The following is a 19,375-nucleotide window of genomic DNA, read 5'->3' as shown; positions in this document are numbered from 1 at the left end:
TGGCATATATTTGTTCGTTTTAATCATAAACTCACTTCACATTTCTCATAAACAAAACTTCTTTCATCATCTGCTTCTCCAGTAAATATATCTTGATTTAAGAATCTTTAGACGAAAATGTAGATGTTCACTGTTGCATTGCGATTAGACAGTAAATGCTGTTTCAATATTCTAGTGGTTGGAAGAAGTTTATTATTTTTTTTTTTATTTATTGTAAAATTATTTAAAAGTAATGGAAATCTTTTGGAAGCTGGATGTTCTTTATAATACAAGACATTTACATTTAGAGTACATATTGACATTTTGTGTTCCATTACATTTATTCCTTACTTGGTCTTGAAAAGGTGTTACATTTAATTTCATAAAACCTGCAGAAACCCTGTATTTAGTGTCATTTTTTTATATCATTACAAGTCATGTATTTATAAATTAAGTTATTAAAAATAAGGCTAATTTATTACATGATGTGCTGATTTATTAATCGAATTAATTGCACTTTTTTTTTTTTTGACATTTAAAATAAATTATTAAATAATTTATAATGATAAGCATTTATATTTTCAATGAAATAAAATAAAATAAAAATATTTGCACTGATTTTCCAAACCAGGTAGCAGAAAAAAAAGACTTTAAAATTGTGCTTTCCAGACCTTGAAAATGCTTGCAATTTTTTAGCAAGTCTTAGAAATGGACACTTGCAGCTGTGTGAGCCCTGAGCGGAGAACGCACAGAGATGCATCACAACGCTTTGCTTGAAATGAACATTCTGTTCCGCGTAATAACGACACAGTTCAGTGGACGGACTACGAGTCCCAGAATGCAGCGCGGCGACAGCAGAGAAGCAGAGTTCAGTCCGAACCGCGCTGTCTTCTCAGACACGCGCGGCGGCACCTGGAGCGCGTTCCGTTCCGGCGGCACGGAGTCTGCGATGGTTTCGTGAATGAACGCGTCGCGTCGCGTCGCGTCGCTCCGGTGAGTCCGCGCTCTTTCTTTGTTTAGCTCGGCTGCTAACGGGAGCCCGCGGCGCTTCATTAATCTCTCATTAATTGCGCTGCGTAGTTGGGTTCATAACGACATTCATTTGCTGGACGCGTCGGTGTGCGTTGTTTATTGTCGTCGGGATGTGCATTAGCCAGCGTACTAACAAGCCGCTATGCTAACGCTAGCATAACAAACGCAGCTCAGGTAAAGCGAAGCCCGGATTAAACCTGCTCTGCAGATGTTTGACACTCCTGATGTTATCCTGATCATAATCAGATATATTCTGAAGCGCAAAAGACAGATTTAGCCGATCCTGACGATAAAATATTACAATTCCGGGTTCATGCGCTAATAAATCCAATTAAAGCGCTGAAATATGAATGCAGACAATAAAACAGCTTGTTTTTGGCATTAATGAAGGCCTCATCATGAGTTTGACACCAAATACAGGAATACAGACGTGATTTATAAAGTATCCAGACACAAAGCTGAAGTTCAGCAAATACCGTGGTATCCTTTGCAGTACTGTGTAGAATACCGTGGTAAGTTACATATTAACTGGTTTATATTAAAATACTATGCTGTATGAATTTAGTAATTGTTCATTACCCTGGTAAATACTGGTATTCAGTAAACAGATCGAAAAAAAGCACAATATTTTTAATAATGAAATGTACTAGGCCTATATAATTTGTTTCAGTAGTGTTAATCCTTTAATATTTTGCTTTTAGAGGGTATTTCATAGAGCTACACGGTGTTCTTTTCCAAATTGGCACCATTTTTTCCTATATAAAATATATAAAATAATAAGTTAAAGAAATATATATATATTTATATATCAAAGACTTCATTGTGGCTGATTTGTAGATTGTACCTCCAAAAATTAGGTTTTGTATTTTCATATTTCTTATTAATTTCCAGTGCCGGTCACCGTGAAGATCACAAGTGTGACAATAAAGACCATTTTGTCTTTTTTTTTTTTAGATCATACTCATAACTTTTAATTAATTTATTACTATTATTATTATTATATTTATTTTTTGTTCATAGAGCAGGTGCCACAAAAGTCAAAATACATCAATATTAATAAAGTGGTTCAAAATTAAGATTAAGTCGTGGTGATAATTTACAGGAACATTAACATCATATTCAGCATTTTCAAATCCAATTTGAAGACCTTTTTCTATTGTTTGGCATATGACCAGCTTTTATTATCTTTATTATTTAATTTTTCATTTTATTATTATTATCTGTTTTTATTTTAGCTTTTGCATTTTTGTCAACTTTTTATTTAACGTCTTATTAAATATTTAATTTTCTGTCAAAGCACATCAGTCAACTTGCAGTCAGCATTGTTTTTAACGGTGTTTAAAAATTTAATTCTTCTTCCCGAATGGTAGTCACTGGCAGCCCTATGAACGGAAAATGAGAAAATGATGAAATTTGGCACAATTGTAGTGATGGTCATGAATAGTGATTTGACCAATTTTGGAGTCTCTAGGACCAACTCTATAGCGCCACCACCTGTTCAAAAATTCAACATTGAAATGGTTATAACTTTTGAACCCTTTGTTCTAGAAAAATTAAACTTAGTGCACCTGATTACTCTAATCATGCTGATCACATTCAATAGCTTACATTAAGACTCTGCCCATTATAGTAGTGGCCATTATGAAAAGTACAGTCTTCCGTTTTTTTGCTACTTCTCTTTCGAATTTTGCCCAATTCTTACAAAAATTGGCTCAGATGATCTTTGGACTGAGCCGCACAGAAATGACTTAACAGTTTTTTTTTAATTCATCTTTGTTCCAAAGTTATGATGTTGTGAACTTAAGGTTGACCCGAAATTGGTTCAGTGGCTGTATCTCAGTCAAACTTTAATCAATCGAAATGAAAATTGGTGCGCTTCATCAGAACCATGATTTAAAGGTACATGCCAAATTTGGCAACAGCACCACCTACAGGTAATTAGATCTGTAAAATTGCTATTTTTGCTAATTACATTTGAACAGTTAGTCAGAATCATGGTCTTGGTGTCTATGGATTCCTTTTATCATGCTGAATCCGAGCATACCAATCCAACTAACCATCGGGCCACCATTTTGTAATTAGTCATAAATTGCAATATCTCATGAACAATATGAAAAGTTAGCACAAAAATTGGTAGAGATCATCGACAGCATGTCCCGGAGGCACCTGAGAAGTTTGAACACAGCGCCACCTAGTGTTCCAGAGATATAAGGATTTTTGCAAAAACGCGCATTAGCAATTAATCGCAACATGAAAATTTGATACCGGCATATCCCTAATTTTGACAATGTCTCATTTTGAATTTTCCTTCATTTTGTTTGTCCGACATTTAAACGTAAATGGAAAAAAAAGTTTTTCCGCTGCTACTCCTGTAAATTGTCAAATTTTGACTGAAAAAATTACTGAACGGATTTTTGATATTCGGTACCGTTCCTGAGAAATACCTTTCCGAAGTTGACCGTGTCCGTGTTTTTGACTTATGCTAGTTAGCTTAGTGTGTTAATTGGTTAGCATGCTAGCCACTTGCCATTCTTTCTAATGTGCAGTTAACCGTAAACTACATTAGCATTAAGTTAGCTTAGCATGCTAATCTCGTCAACATGCTAAGTAACGCTTAGTGTGCTCATTCTCACACTGAAAGCTCTCCTCAGCAGCCTGTTGAATGTGCACCGACTGAGTGGCACACACTGCTAAGCCACAGACCCCGAACCTTCCAGAATGGGGTTTCGAATCCATTGTGGCACATAACATGCGGTGCATGTATATAGAAAAACTTAAGAGTGTTTTGTGCCTTTGAGATGCACAGTGTAGAGCTTTTGACTCTTCAGTGTGATGTGCTCTGATGAGATTGCTGTGCTTGCAGTGCTTACACTTGCAGTGGTTGCTATGCTTGCTGCACCTTTGGTGCTTGGCCCCGTATCGCTGCTAGCAGCTATATTTATTTAATTTTTATTGTCAAAGCACATCAGTGAAGTTGCATTGCATTTAATGATACTATAAAAACAAAATTGACCCTCGTGTTTCTGCTCTCAGTTGATATGGAAGAGCCTCCCAGCGACTCAGCTGGTTTACAGCCTCAGGATCTGTCGTCCGCCTGCAGCCTCCCCAACATCTTCGATCTGACGCGCAACGCTGAGGAATGCCTTCTGAAAGCCAACCCCATCGACGCCTTGCGTGTCGTCCAGACGCCGGGCTGGTTCGTCAATCCCGGGACCAGCAATGGGATGTTGCTTCCAGAAACCGACTCTGATCCGCTGCCGCTCCCCACAGACCAGATCCAACCGGATAATGCGTTTTCCAACACGACCGTCACGCTCTCCTACGTGAGCCGGTCGCACGTCTTCTCAGAACATTCTCCGATTTACGACGTTCCTTCCTTGAGCAAGGCGTTTGTGCTGCATCCCGCTGCATATGATGCCGGAAAGCTGACGAGGGATGCAGGAGATGCGGCGCTTTCGGTGGACCAACACTGTCTCCAGCCGGTGTCTGTGCCGGTTGGACTGACGGCCTGTGATCAGTTCGGCTTCATGACGCCGGCTCAGGTCGTGGAGAACATGGCGGCGTTCTGCTACCTTCAGCAACCTCCGGATGTGCAAGATGTGGAAAGCCTTGCTTTGGAAACTCTCAAATCTTTACAAGTCGATCCCAGCGAGTGCAGGTTCCCCATCAGCATGGACGAGCTCCAAATTGGAGCTGCGAATGGCCTGTGGAACGTCGGACCCTTCGTGGGAGGATTTCCGGACAACGATGGCACGAACGCTGACGGTTTGCACCGGAATGTGAATCCAGAGCTCGTCTTCCTCATCTCTAGATCTGAGGAGCCGGTGGTTTTACCGAACGAGCCGGGAGCGGCGAGCTTTGCCATTTCGTTAAACCAAGACTTCATCAGTCCGTTGGATCCAGAGTCTCCGTCGGCGGAGCAAATAGAGGATGTTTTCGCTTTGCCGCGAACCGCGAGTTCTCCGAGTAAAGAAGTGGGGGATGCAAAGCAAGAAGAGCAGTTTGATTCTATGATAGCGGAGACAGAATCTCCAGAAACAGGGAAAACTGACAAAACGTGCAACACAGAGTCCATGCACGTCAGCGATGCATCTGCAGAACAAACCGACACGGATGCATTCAAAACAACCAATGATTTGTCGCTTAGCGACAGTTCAGTCACCACCAACAAGCTTGAGAGGAAAATACTGCCTCCGAGAGCTAGAAGAGGCATAAGAATGGGAGCCATCGTTCAAGACATCCATCCCGTCAGGTGCAAATCGAGTCGTGTTTGTAAAAGAAAACTCCAAACGAGCAAGTCCAAGAAAAATGTTCTGGAAAGGAGACGCAGTGTAGCGGATGAAAAGAAGAAGAAAGAAGAAACCGACGTCAGACGATCGAGCAGACGCAAAGCCATGCTATCTACCTCATCTTCTGCGAAGGCATTTGTAAAACGCACAAAGAAAAAGTCATCCGGAAGGATAAGAAACCTTCATTCGGCACAAGTTAACCGTCAAAAACCAATTACGACAACATCTGTGAAGAAATCGGCCAAACGGAGAAAAAACAAACACAAAGTCGGCCATGCGTCATTTTTCTCGCCACAGGAACCCGAAATCAAACTCAAATGTCTGAAATACAAGGAGGAGAAGAATATTGTGCGGGACGAGACCTTCACGCCTTGCGTGCGCGTCCAGATCAAAGCCTTCCCGATCTGTACGGTCATCAGCTACCCCGAGGACAGCGTCCGGAGCAAGCAGGGAAAGCGGCGGGTGTGTGCCGGGTTTGCGTCCGGCGTGAAGCCCGCGACACCAGGATTGCAGTACGGACGGATCTGTGAGGACGGCATGCAGCGGGATGTCCTGGTCTGCTGTCTCTGTGGAGGCTCGGCCAATGCAATGGACCTCGGAGACTTACATGGGCCGTATTACCCTGAAGGTTTCAAATCGGCCTCTAAAGCGGCTCCTAATCCACAGGAAGAGGATAATAGTGACTCAGACTCGTCTTTTGGAGAGAAATGTGTTGCTTCAGGCAGCTGGACTAAGTCTTTTTGGACCAGCGATAGTGAGTTGTCCAATAGTCCTTTGTCTAAGAGACCCAGGACAGACGGCGACACCGATTGGTTCAGTCCTCCCGTGGTTCCTCTTGATGCAAACGAGCACTGGCTCCACGAGGACTGCGCGATATGGTCCGCAGGCGTCTTTCTGGTGCGGGGAAAACTGTACGGTCTGGAAAACGCGGTCAGGTTGGCCAAAGCGTCGGTAAGATTTCAGATACCCAGATCGTTTAGCGCTCCGCAGCCTGCAGTAATGACACCCACCCGTTTCTTTATCCAGGTCTGTTCGACGTGTCAAAGAAGGGGAGCCACGCTGGGTTGCGTTTTCAAAGGCTGTCCGAACAAATACCACTACACATGTGCGCTGCAGTCCGGTGAGTCGTCTGCATTCTGTTGCACGATACACACACACTGCATTGTGGTCCGAAACAGGCGTTTTGATGCCGATCTGCCTGGTAACAGCTGCTTTAGTGTCTGCGTTTGCTAAGCAGATGTGTTCAAACTTGTGTTCAGACACACATGGAAACAGTGTGAAACACGACACGGGCAATAAATGTGCGAATCTGCCCGTGCATGAAAGATTTGATGTAAACTAAAATATAAAATATATGCATATAATTTCTAGCAGAAAAGTGGAGTCAACAGTTGGTATTTTAGCAGTTGCATTCAGAACAGCACTGAGATTTGAGAATATTTATCTGCTCCTGTTTATTTTATGTGTATGTATATATGTATTTTTTTTCTTTCTTTCTTTATTAAATAAATGTATTCATTTTTTTATTTTTATATGAAATATTTTATTTATATATGTTAGTGCACTTATATATATATATATATATATATATAAAATATATGAATTTTTTTTTCTTAAGTTTCTTTTTTTATGTTTAAGTTTCGTAATTCTCTATTATGATTTGCTGTGAACTTCCTAATGTGTGTTTTTTCTTGTACTGTCCAGTTTATACCCTTCAAAACTAATTGATGTGTTTCCTGTTTCTGTAGGTTGTGTATTAAACGAGGATAATTTCTCAATGAAATGCAGAAAGCACAAGGTATATGTGAAATGTTTTTAGAGGAGTTAACATAAAAATATTCAGCTATTTGATTAATGCATTTATTTGTATTTGAACATTTTTTACTTAAGATGCTAAATATTACAAGCATGTTGTGCTTTTTGTGAATTCCTCAGATTTTTCTCATTTCTTTTGTCTGATGCATTAGAACAAGTCCATTAAAGGATCATCAAATCGTCAAATCAGCAGGTGACAGGAGAAAGAGGACGCTATGCGAGGTTTGAGTGCTTCACATTTAACTGACTCAATACATGCATACTGTATTTTCTGGAAAATAAGTCACATGTGACTAAGTTAACTCTTTCCTCGCCATTGACGGAATTCCGTGTTTTCACTGGTGTACAGTAGGAGGTGCTATTACACATCTTCTGAAAGAGTATTGAACGTCTGGATCAAAACACAGTGAAGGAGCAGCAGAAACAAGCATATGCATAAAATAACGCGATCAAGCATTAAACTTGTTGTTTAAGTGCTGAAAAAGTGTTGATGGATTGATCATCGTTCTGAATCTGATCCAGACGTAGTCTTTTACAAACACTCGATTTTTTCAGCTTTTTGTTCGAAATGTCACTAGAATAAAATGTTGCATGTTCAGATATTCATACGACAAGATATTCTGGGGGCCATGAACCTTTTGTGAAAATTATCAAAAATGCAGACAGTGACTGACAACTTAAAAAAAAAAAAAACACTGGCTGGGAAAGAGTTAAAATTGCATTGTTGAGAGAAAGAAAAAAACATGTAAGTCACGTTGTTTTATAAACATTATAAACATGGATTTTAGTTTGAGTCACTCTATAACAATTGCTTTAAATGTAACAGTTCCAGAACAAGTTTATTTGTGCAGTGCGTTGCCCATATGCCACAAGTTTTGCTTTAAATAAATTAATTCATGCTTTGCTTTTATGTGGGGTTTTAAAAAGTCTTAATTCATCCTTCCACAGATCATGGCCTTAAAATGGTCTTAAATCATTAAATGTTGAAAAACATGAATGTCATGCTCAGTATTTTAGTCTTTTAGTAAAAATAAAAATGTAATATCCTTAAATCAGGATACATTTACTGGAGATGCAAAATGAATATATGAAGTCTTATGAAAGTTATGATTAAAACAAGAACAAATATCAGCCAATAGGGTGAGGAAAAATGATCTTATTTTTCCTTTGAATGAAGTTGATTTTTCTGACTCCATTGGCAGATATTTGTTATTGTTGTTATAATCATAAACTCTCTTCATTTTGTTGCATTTCTCAGAAAACGACTTGTCTTTTCGTATCATATCTCGTGTAATTTTGTGTCTCAAGTAAATGTATCTTGATTTAAGAATCTTTAGACATTTGCACTGAAAAACAAGACGGAAGAAAGAACGTTATTTTGCCGTGTGATCAGAATTTACAGTAATAGTTATTTTCATATTCTAGTGCTCGAGAGCAGAGCTTATTCAATCCATTTTCATGTAAAACAAATTAAAAAGTAATGGAGATCTTGCTTTCCATTGCAAATGTGTGGCTTTCAGCACGTTTTGCACGCTGGATGTGAATGGCATTAAGTCGCAGCACGTTTCAGATATACAGTAAATACAGTAAATCCAGTATCTGACTGTAAATCTCTCTGTCTGTCCTCATAGAGTGCGGCTGATCTCTAACTCCAGTGTTTCTGTGCGCGCCGACCGCAGGAGCTTCAGACAACACCCAAACACCTTAATAATTGTGCTGCTGCACTGCTCATAACATCGTCACTATCACACAAACGGCACTTTGTGAGACTCGCACTAAAGACAGAGTCATTTTGCGAGGTTGAATGTGGGGAACGTCAGGGAATTGTGCATTTAAGGGGCTCGAAGCAGAAGACCAATCCTCACAGCGTCTTATTTACCAATATGATTTTATTAAGTATGTGTCATATTTATGTTTTTTGTAAGCAAAGGCTTATCTCCAAAATCAATTTTTTTTGTTCATTTTGTCTTAATTTATGAAGAAAATTTATTTTATCATCTGAATTTTAAATATACTGCTTGTCAGAATGTAAATGCGTGTTTATAATCATCACTTAATATTCAGTTGGCATCTAGTCATGAAAAAATGTTTAGTTGAAGTGAAGGAAAACGAGATAGCGAGCATTTATGACGGGAACGTGTGATGATTTCTTTTTGTCGGAGATTAGTCTGTTGGCTTCAGAGTTCATGTGCGTTTCTTCACGCGGAGGACGTGTACCCACATTGTGAACGTGAAGTATTTAATGTTCGTTTTCAATTACATTAATTGTATAATTCACAGAATGCAAACGTTTATTGTAATTAAATGCTGAATATTAGTGTTGCAGTATATCAGATATCTTCATTTGAACCACAGCCAGTGGATTTTCTTATAGTTCTATGCACTTACATGCTCTGCGTAATCTATATCTAGTGTAAACGATAAGCCTGCATTAGTGAGGACATATCATCAGAAATGACCTGTAACATACTCGTGGCATCTTTTGGGTTTGTAACTTCAGGGGCCCTTGAAGGATTTCCTTTCAACAGTTGTGAACTGTTTTGATGCAATTTGTTAACATGTAATTCTTTTCTAAAACTGGTTTTATTCGTTTGTTGCTGCCTCGCTGAGACAAATCACTATCCGTTTATTCATGGCTTTTACCCAGGATGCACTTGTTTTATGTTTGATGAAAGAGATCGGGATTTTGAGACTCGTTCGGTAGATGTGCAGCACGTTATGTGTACAGACTATTTATGTGTCAATATTTTTGTCCGAAGTTCAAGATGAATCTGGAATCTGTGCCAAATGCAGCCTGATGTAGTTTGGCAGCTTGTGTTGAGAGGTTGGTTCATGGGATGTTGCTCGTGTCTTGTGTTAATGTACTCCTGTTGTGTGCCATACTTTTGTTCAGGACTGAATCCTGAATGAATACATTCGATTTTTTTTTTGCTTAACTTCAATGAATTGTCACGTTTTAGCATCATACCAAATTCCGTTTTTGATTGCATTGTTTTTTTTCCAAATGTTCCATCTTTTCAGATCTTAATCTCAGGGTTGAGCAGGGTTCTTTTGCGTTGTTGTTGACATTCTTACCCAAAATGTATTTATCCTGAACTGACTTAACCCAGTTGGTCAGCGTAATAAACTGGCTTCTTTTACTTTGCCGTCGGTCTCACACTCATTTGTGTTTGCGCATAGTTTTATGATTAATATGGCTAGGAAATTTTATTTATTTTTTTTTACCCATAACTACATAACATTTAACAAAGCTTATTTCTGCCACGGACTTCCGAGGAAAAAAGTCATAACTGTTAAATTTAAACTCAGAATACAGAAAAAAAAAAAAAAGTCAAAATTGCGAGATGCAAACTGGGAATTCCAAGAAAAAACCCAGAATTCCGAGGGAAAAAAGTCAAAATTTCAAGATGCAAACTCTGCATTGTGAAATTTAAACTCGTAATTCCAAAAAAAAAAAACATCAGAATTCCGAGAAAAAATAAATAAAAATTGTGTGATGCAAACTGGGGATTCCAAGAAAAAAAAACAGAATCCTGAGGACAAAAATTCTGAATGGTGAAATTTAACTCAGAATTCCGAGAGAAAAAGTCAATATTTCAAGATGCAAACTTGGCATTGTGAAATGTAAGCTTAAAATGCCAAGAAAAAAAGTCAGAATTGTGAAATATAAACTCGGAAATATGAGGAAAAAAGTCAGACTTGCGAGAAGTAAACTCAGAATTCCAAGAGAAAAAAGTCAGAATTGGGAGATACTATAAACCTGGAATTTCAAGAAAAATCTTGAATCCTGAGGGGGGGGGGTCTGAATTGTGAAATATAAACTCGGAATCGTGAGGGAAAAAAGTCACTTGCAAGATGTAACCTCAGAATTCCGAGAGAAAAAAGTCAGAATTGGGAGATACTATAAACCTGGAATTCCGAGAAAAACCTATAATCCTGAGGAAAAAAATTCAGAATTGTGAAATATAAACTCAGAATTCCAAGAGATAAAAAAGTCAGAATTGTGATACTATAAACCTGGAATTCCGAGAAAAGGGTGAGAATTGCGAGATGTAAACTCAGAATTCCAAGAGAAAAAAAAGTCTGAATTGTGAGATGTAAACTCAGAATTCTGATAGAGAAAAAAGTCTGAATTTAAAGATTAAAAAGCAGTAATTCAAACCTACAAAAACAAACACGTGCACATTTCAGTCAAGATTTATTTCTGAATAAATCTGAACTTACAGGAAGACAGATTTGAGACAAGTTTCAGTTTGCTTTGATGACTGAAAGCCCTCCCACAGATAATGAACTCAAAACCCTCACCAGAATCCAAACGGCTTCTTTTCATTTGTTCCTGACATAAGGTTACGCACTGCTGAAGGCGTCTGACGGCCAGTATGTGTAGTTTGTGTCTACGATGTGTAAGAACAGGATATTTCTGATCCAATGAGCCTCTTTTGATGCAAAGAGGGTGATTCGACTATTGCTAACCTTTTCTTCTCAGAACATACTCATGTTGAAGCTCATGCAGACGTGTAGCATAAAACCAAACACATCTGTACCCTTCTGCTCGTCTCCAATGCCTAGTTCAATGGCAAACTTCTCCGCAAGATTCCCATCAACCTCTCCTGAAAACAATCGCTTTCAGTATCTGACAGAAGTGAGGTGTTTCAATCAGGTAGTTCTTGATCTCATTGAGAAATTAACAACAGCAGCAGCGCACAAACACGACAACAAAACGAACAGTTCATTTGGCTGGCTGGATGTTTCGCCCTACGTCGTCTACTACAATTTCACTCTGAAACATTATGCAAAAAATCGAGACAGCAAAAATGTTCACATGACATCAATTCTCGCATATCTGCAATGTTTTGTTTTCATCGAGGTCATGCAGTTGCACATCTGCGCTCTAAGTTCGGAGTTTCACTTCAAACCAATGTAGAAAAATATGAGACTTTAAAGGGGGAACACCAAGAAAACCAAATTGTACAGTAGGCAAAAATACATATTTTCATCCTGTCGGGTCTTTAAACAGATACAGTGTTCACCACTACAGCCAGTGCACGAGGTCCGACTCGTAAAGCAATCACAGAAAATAAAAAATACTCTAAACGAATAAAGTTTAGTGCTTTTAAATTCACATCTGCTATTTCAGCCTCAAAAACAGTGTCATGAACCTCTGGAAAAGCTTCCGTTTGGTTGCTTTAAATAATTCGTACGCACTAAATCTTAGCAAGTATCATTAATGTCTTATTCGCTGAAATGACTGCTGATGAATTCCTCACAAGAATGAAGATCCCAGATATTCTCCTTTCTTTTTTGCTTCATATATTGCTTTACAGATGTTTTTGGGAAGTCCTCGTAACTCTTCCCGCTGGAACTGGATTCACATGTTCAAGATGTTCAATCCACTCATTTATTGATCCATTGCTTATTCATGAGCTAAAGCCTGTTCAAAGACAATAACTATAACAACTACGAAGTTTTAATAATCCTTCTAATTCAAAGAGAATAGGGAAGTCCACACTACAACTATAACGATAACGACACCCAGCTAACAAACAAAACGTTTTGCTGACGCTCCCATTAAGTTATGAAAACATTATTTCTGAATGTTCTTACAGTTTAAAATGTTTTTTAAATAGTTTTTTCTTGGTTCTGCGAAAGTTAAGGGAGCATTCCACTTTATCGTTCTGTAAACATTATGGGAACGTTACTAATTCTGAAACAAGTAGCAACTTTAAAAAATGTCGGATGAACGTGCAACTAAAAAAAAACTTCTATGAATTGTGTATAAATAGTGTTTTTGTGCTACCATTTTTAAATTTCAGTTAAAATAGAATAGAACAAATGTTCTATTAGCGTTACTGGATGAAGGTTTGTTCATAACTTTGAGAGAGCGTTCAGCGAATGAACGGTAAAAACACTGACAGCCAATCAGAATCCAAGAGCTCGAGCATTTAAAGCAGCAGATGACAAAACTGTGGCGTGCTTATAATAAATATATAAAGATTTAGTACTCGTTCTAATTCAAAGAGAATAGACCAGTTTGGAGTAGACGTCACCGTTACGTCACTTGCAGCTGCGCATTTTGGTGGCAGAAAAGCACTGGGAGCAAGTGGAGGGAAATGGGGAAAATCCATGGAACAAGAGAAAAAATGTATTGTTGTGCCTTTGAATGTCAGAATCGGAATGCAAATCATTTTTATAGAATACTGTCGTCAAAGACGCCACTTGAAGCTAAACGCAGACGTTTAAACGGACAGACTATGGATGAGACCTGCTATGATTACACTACTTTTAAAGCATAAATTTGATTTAGGTCTGCATAATATTCACGTAGACTACTATTTAAACCTATAACATTTACCAATTTTATCTCACCATTCTGACTTTTTTTTCTCGCAAATGCAAGTTTAAATCTCCTAGTTCGGACTTTATAACTCAATTTAACTCAACAGTTGCGAGTTTGTCCATTCTGAGGGAAAAAAAGCCAGAAGTGTGGGATTATAAACTCGTGATTCTGAGCCGAGGGGAAAAGAGAGAATGACGAGTTGATTTTTCTTATTAGAATTGTGAAATATAATCTCGGAATTGCGAGAAAAAAGTCAGAATTTTGAACTATAAACTCAAAATTACCGTTTTTATTCCATGGCTTCCGTAGACTGCTACTATAAAACGGTAATTTTCTGCCTCCAGATAGACTCCGCCCACAAAAAACATCATCACTGTTTGCAAACACTGAAACTGGTCTATAGCAAAGAGCTTATACTGATATAGGTCTTCTATACTCTGTCTATAGGGAAGTCCGCGTTGTGAAAACATTATTTCTGAATGTTCTCTGAACGATCAAAATGTCCAGTTTTTTAAATGTTTCAAAAACATTGTTTTCTTGGTTATATGGTAACGTTGAGGGAACATTCAATTTGATCATTTTACAAATGTTACTTTTCTCTGAAGGTTCTGAAACAAGTAGTAACATTTAAAAAAAAAATGTTAGACATCCGTTTCAGAAAATTAGTTTCAGAACAGTGAATGAACAATAAAAACACCGACAGCCAATCAGAGTCCACCGGAAATCTGCAGACAACAAAACTGTGGCACGCTTATAATAAACAGAGCGTCAGTTGGTGTGGATGCTAATATAGTTATCGTTACAGTTATCGTTCTGGATGCAAACAGGTCTCCTGTGCGGTATTTCACAGTTTCAGTGCAATGTTTCTTCGCATTGCAATCTCTATTAGGAATGTTAGTCGAGCCGACCGGAGAATCAAGTCATTTTTTGCGCTGTGATAGCGCTATAGACTCCGTTCCGGAGAGTTTCGAGTCTGCTTGTGCGCGTGATTGGATCTCTACACGCAGATCTCTATCGGCGTAGTGACCAGGATGCGGCTGCTAGGCGGGCTGTCTCTGGCCGAGCGCTCGTAACTGTTGGTGGAAGACACGGAGCTGTTCGTGGACACGGAGGTGAAGTGGTGAGCCGCTCCCGACTCCATGCTGTTGGTCTTGGAAGCCGTCGGAGACAAGGTCTGCTGCTTCATACGGTCCACCAGCAGCTCCTCCTCCTCAGACGAAGAGTTCAGCGCAGCCTGGCCATCCAGCATCCAGCAGTGGCCAAAATGCGCGAACACCTCCTTGACCGAGCAGCGGCGCTCCTGCTCCAAGGCCAGGAGCTTTCGGAACATGCGCAGAGCTTCGTCTGTGAATCTGCGCCACTGCGACGGCACCGCGACCATCCGCCACCTCTGCCAGCGCACGAACTCCTCGTAGAAGCTGTCAGACGGCATGGCCTTCTCCCAGGGGAAGTTCCCGGTCAGCATGCAGAACAGCAGCACTCCGAAGGCCCACACGTCTGTGCTGTAGTCCACGCAGAAGCCCTCGTGCTTGGACGAGTCGCAGAGCTCGGGCGCCGTGTACGGGATGGTGCCGCTCACGCGCTTCACTGGCGAGCCGGCGCGCCGCGTCATGCCGAAGTCCGACAGCTTGACCTTGCGACACTCCTTGTCAAAGATTAAGATGTTCTCGGGCTTGATGTCTCTGTGCACCAGCTTTTTGGAGTGCAGGTACTCCAGAGCGATGGCCACCTGATGGACGCAGCGCTTCGCCACCGGCTCCGGCAAACCCACCTGAGCCAGAAGATTGAGAGTAACAATGATCACCATCATCAGAGTTTATATCAAGATTTAAGGGATTGCAAATTCTGTCATCCAGTCGTTTCTTTCTTCTCTGGTACATAAAAGAAGATATTTTGAAGAATGCTGATAACCAGGTAGCCATTGACCTTAACAGGCTTTTTTTTTGTTTGTTTTTACCCACATTATTCAAAATATCTCATGCAGGTTTGGAACGACATGAGGAGAGTAAATGATGACAGAATGATTTTCGATTTTGGGTGAACTGTCACTTTAAGAACAATTACATGAACAGTTCACCAACAATCATATGTGCAAGTTTTGGCTGAATATGGACTACTTTTTGTAAACCAATTGTTTAAAAGACAAAATATCAAACTCAAGATATGAATTAAATATAATATAGATTTTAGCAGTTACATTCCATACATGCATTGTTTCTTTCAGTGTTTAATGTTTATCTATCTATCCATCTATCATCTATCTATCTATCTATTTATCCATCATCTATCTATCTGCTTATCCATCCATCTACACAGGGATGCATGCAAGTTTGAAGATTTGGTTTTGTGCTCACATTAAACAATAGTGTGACCCATTAAATATAACTATAAAAGATAATATAATTAATAATAGTAATAATAGTATTATTGCACTTTATTTATTTTGCTTTTTTAAATAAAATAATAAATAAAATGTGATCATACCATTATATTTTAAAATAAAAAGTGAGTATTAAATAAAAATACAATTATTTTATAGTAAACTTAAAAAAAATACAATACTAATATTTACATTTTTTTTTATTTCTTATTTTACTTTTTTTTTTTTTTTCAAACCGAAAATCAGCAAGCTTGTATTTTGGCAGGTTGCTGGCAGGTAAGTATATGTGCTGCTGGTTTCAGCGTTTTGCTCTGAAACTGGCAGATTTATGCTTTCAGTTCGAATGGAAATCTTATACAGTATTACAGTGAGTCGATGTAAAACAGTGTTTGTGCATTAACAGCTGTCCACCATGCGGACATTTACCCAGCGCATTTTTTATTTTGGTCGCACCCCTGTATATATATACAATAATGCCAATATTATGGATGCTGTGATGCAATCCATTACTCTTACTTACAAATGTGGATGATTAGTACTGAGAAAAAGTGGTTGTCATTTTAATAAATGTTTGCAAATTCATATGTGATAATTAAAATGTAATTAAAAACCTCTTACTGGTCGAGCTTTTTTTTAGTTATTTTAATACTTAAATTTAAGCTACATGAGAATTTAATAGAATTTAATTTTCTGTTTATTTTCTTTCATGTAATGAAACTGTTGTTGTTGTTTTCTTTAGTTTGCGCTCACTATAATACCCCTGGTCTGTAAATGTGCTGTACCTCTGATCTTGTGGCTGACGAGGTCCACCTTGCCGTAGGTGCCCTTCCCGAGCTCCTGTATGACTTCATAGTATTTGTTGAGCTCCAGCTTCTCCAGGTTTTGAGCTGCGAAGCGCTGCAGTTCCTCCAGGATGTCGATGGACACGCGTGAGACGACGGGAGAAGAGCTCATTCTGCTGACGATCGCTCGGCTTCACTGCGACACAAAGAACAAGGAAACACATTTCAGTTTAGGAGCCGCCTTCCTCTAAGCCTAAGGACTGAGCAGTGGTGTGCCGCAGGGAATGTCATTATCCTCTCCTCATCTAACCCGCTGATCTCTCCTCTGCTTCATGCCTCAGCAGTCTCGCTCTCAAGAGTTTGGCTGCAGTGGCTTATGTTAGATTACAATCGTCTGATCTTTTCAGGGTCCGTCTTGAATATTTATAATTTCGTTACATTTTAAAGCAGAGCTCGATCTGACCTGCTGTTGCGTAACCTGCTGAATAAGATGGTCCAATTAGTTCAAGCAAGTTTTGAAAAGGAAAAAATTAGTTTTAGAAAATCTTAGTATTTGTGTCACACTTTTTCTAAATCAACCTACTGATCATGTGATTTGAGATCATCCAATGTGAGTCTTGAGCTTCAAAGGAAGAATATCTGACCATCAGCATAAAGAGTAGACCTAGAAAAATTATTATTAGCGTTAAATTAAAATTTATTGTGTACCGTTCAATAACTTCAGTGACTTTTAAACACAGAATTGCCATCACTGAACCACAGCAGAATCAACCATCACATCTCTGAGCAACACACAGCAGCAGTGAACAAATCAGTTGAGTGAATGATTCAGTGACTCAGCCACTTGTTTCATTCCTGAACGAATCAGTGTTTTTGAACAAATCAGTTAAATTAATGATTCAGTGACTCAGCCACTTGTTTAATTCCCAAATGAATCAGTGTTTGGAATGAATTGAGTGAATGATTCAATGACTCAGTGGCTTGTTTAATTCCACTTGTTAAAGTGTTTCTGAACAAATCAGTTAATGAATGATACAATGGCTCAGTCACATGTTTTGTATCTGAATGAATCTGTGATTTTGGATGAATCAGTTGAACAAATGATTCAGTGACTCACTTGTTTCATTATTAAATAAATCAGTGTTTCACAACACCTTCAGCATGCACAAAAGACATCAATACAGATTTTTATGTTTTCTGAATAATGCAATGCTTAGATTAGATGATTAGATAAGTCAGTTCTCCTCAACAGGACTATGCATTTGATGCATTTTCCCTACAGTCCCACTTGTTTTCTTCACTAACCCTGAAAGACTTCTTGTCTTTCCGGACTTGCTTGTAAATAAAGACGCGTGATGGAGTGGTGAAGGACTGATGGAATGATAGAAAGCCAAAGTGACAATTCAAGGCCTCTGCATCAGTTGACAGAGAAGAATCACATCACATTTGACCTTTGCAACTAATACAAGCATTTTGTGAGCAGCATAATCAGAGAGTGTGATTACAATGAAAGGACACATGCAGACGTTTTTTTAAGTTAAGCACTACTTCAACTAAAACGAAGCTATTTTAAGGCCTAAACACACTGTGGCTCTGTGCTATTGCTCTCTTTCTTTAAACATGCTGAAAAGCCTGAAAGAGCAACATTGGCTCAACCAATCGTATGCATTTGTGGGCGGGGCTAGCAGTTTGACTGCCCAATGAGAACCAAAGAATGCAATTGGAAAAACATTGTTTTAAGCAAAATACAATCCACAGTATCATCACAATATTCAATCAACATGGTACTAATTTGTTAATGAATGCATTTAAACAAACATACTGGTGTTTATTAAGAATGAGCATGAGCATGACTGCGAGATCTTGGACAATACTGTATATATCTAGTGAAAGAAGCAGTGAACAGGAGGTTGTGTGGAGCGGCTTCATTAAAAACGGACTCTCACACCTTGTGTTCAAACCACAGGGGTGTGAAAGACAATCAAGCCAGCAAATCCCTTATTGCACATTAACATTCATTCCCCAGAATGTGCGGACGGACGAGTGCTTGTGGTCCGGCAGGCATGTGCAAACAGAGATCAGAGTCTCTCTCCAACAGAAAACTGAAGCACTGCATGTGTGTGTGTGTGTGTGTGTTTGCATTCAGCAGCAGAGCTCACAGACGGTGAAGGGAAACTGCATCCACTAGAGGCGATCAGCATCTAAACACACTCTTGTTCCCCAGAACGCTCTGCTCATTTCTCATCCGGACTCTGACAGCATCCATTAAACGCTGTTGAGTTCTGGGTGACCTATACATACCTGCAGACTCATCCCATCCACACTGAGAACAACAGCAGCAGCAGCGCACACACACAAACTCACACACACACTCACACGCACGCACACACTCACACACACACACATGCACAAACACACACACTCACACTCACACACACACATACTTGCATTTGTGGTTTACGGGGACTCTCCATAGGCGTAATGTTTTTTTATACTGTACACACTGTATTTTCTATCGCAAAAATACACCTAAACCTACCCCTCACAGAAAACTACTGACATTTTTACATTCTCAAAAAAACTCATTCTGTATGATTTACAAGCTTGTTTCCCCATGGGGACCTCAATTTAGGTCCCCAAGAGTCAGTGTGTATTCAGGTATAAAGTCCCCAGCGGGAAAGAAAAACATGCACACACACATATATCACTGTACTGCCTGCAGTATGCAGCCTCTCTCTCTCTCTCTCTCTCTTTCTCTCTC

General features: G+C 39.1%; 1 protein-coding gene and 1 pseudogene across 3 annotated transcripts; one reads left to right on the top strand and one right to left on the bottom strand.

Annotated features, from left to right (window-relative positions):
* The first annotated feature begins 831 nt into the window (after nt 1–831).
* On the top strand, nt 832–9,052 carry LOC107742589 (uncharacterized). 3 transcript variants are annotated; one of them, XM_016555632.1, is made up of 6 exons: nt 832–972; nt 4,045–6,251; nt 6,327–6,420; nt 7,049–7,098; nt 7,268–7,337; nt 8,747–9,052. In XM_016555632.1, the coding sequence occupies exons 2-5, from the start codon at nt 4,050–4,052 to the stop codon at nt 7,310–7,312; spliced, it is 2,391 nt and encodes a 796-aa protein (XP_016411118.1). In that variant the 5' UTR covers nt 832–972; nt 4,045–4,049; the 3' UTR covers nt 7,313–7,337; nt 8,747–9,052. The 3 variants fall into 3 exon arrangements, with proteins under 3 accessions (XP_016411118.1, XP_016411115.1, XP_016411117.1); XM_016555629.1 differs by having other exon boundaries at nt 4,045–6,420; XM_016555631.1 differs by lacking the exon at nt 832–972 and adding an exon at nt 983–1,523 and having other exon boundaries at nt 4,045–6,420.
* Nucleotides 9,053–14,102: 5,050 nt separating this feature from the next.
* LOC107742604 (serine/threonine-protein kinase SBK1 pseudogene) lies at nt 14,103–15,316 on the bottom strand (annotated as a pseudogene).
* Nucleotides 15,317–19,375: the final 4,059 nt, after the last annotated feature.

This window comes from Sinocyclocheilus rhinocerous, unplaced genomic scaffold (genome assembly GCF_001515625.1).
Source record: "Sinocyclocheilus rhinocerous isolate Xijiao unplaced genomic scaffold, SAMN03320098_v1.1 scaffold706, whole genome shotgun sequence".
NCBI classification, from domain to species: domain Eukaryota; kingdom Metazoa; phylum Chordata; class Actinopteri; order Cypriniformes; family Cyprinidae; genus Sinocyclocheilus; species Sinocyclocheilus rhinocerous.
The sequence above is the reverse complement of the archived record's forward strand: the minus strand, read 5'-3'. Positions and strand labels throughout refer to the sequence as shown.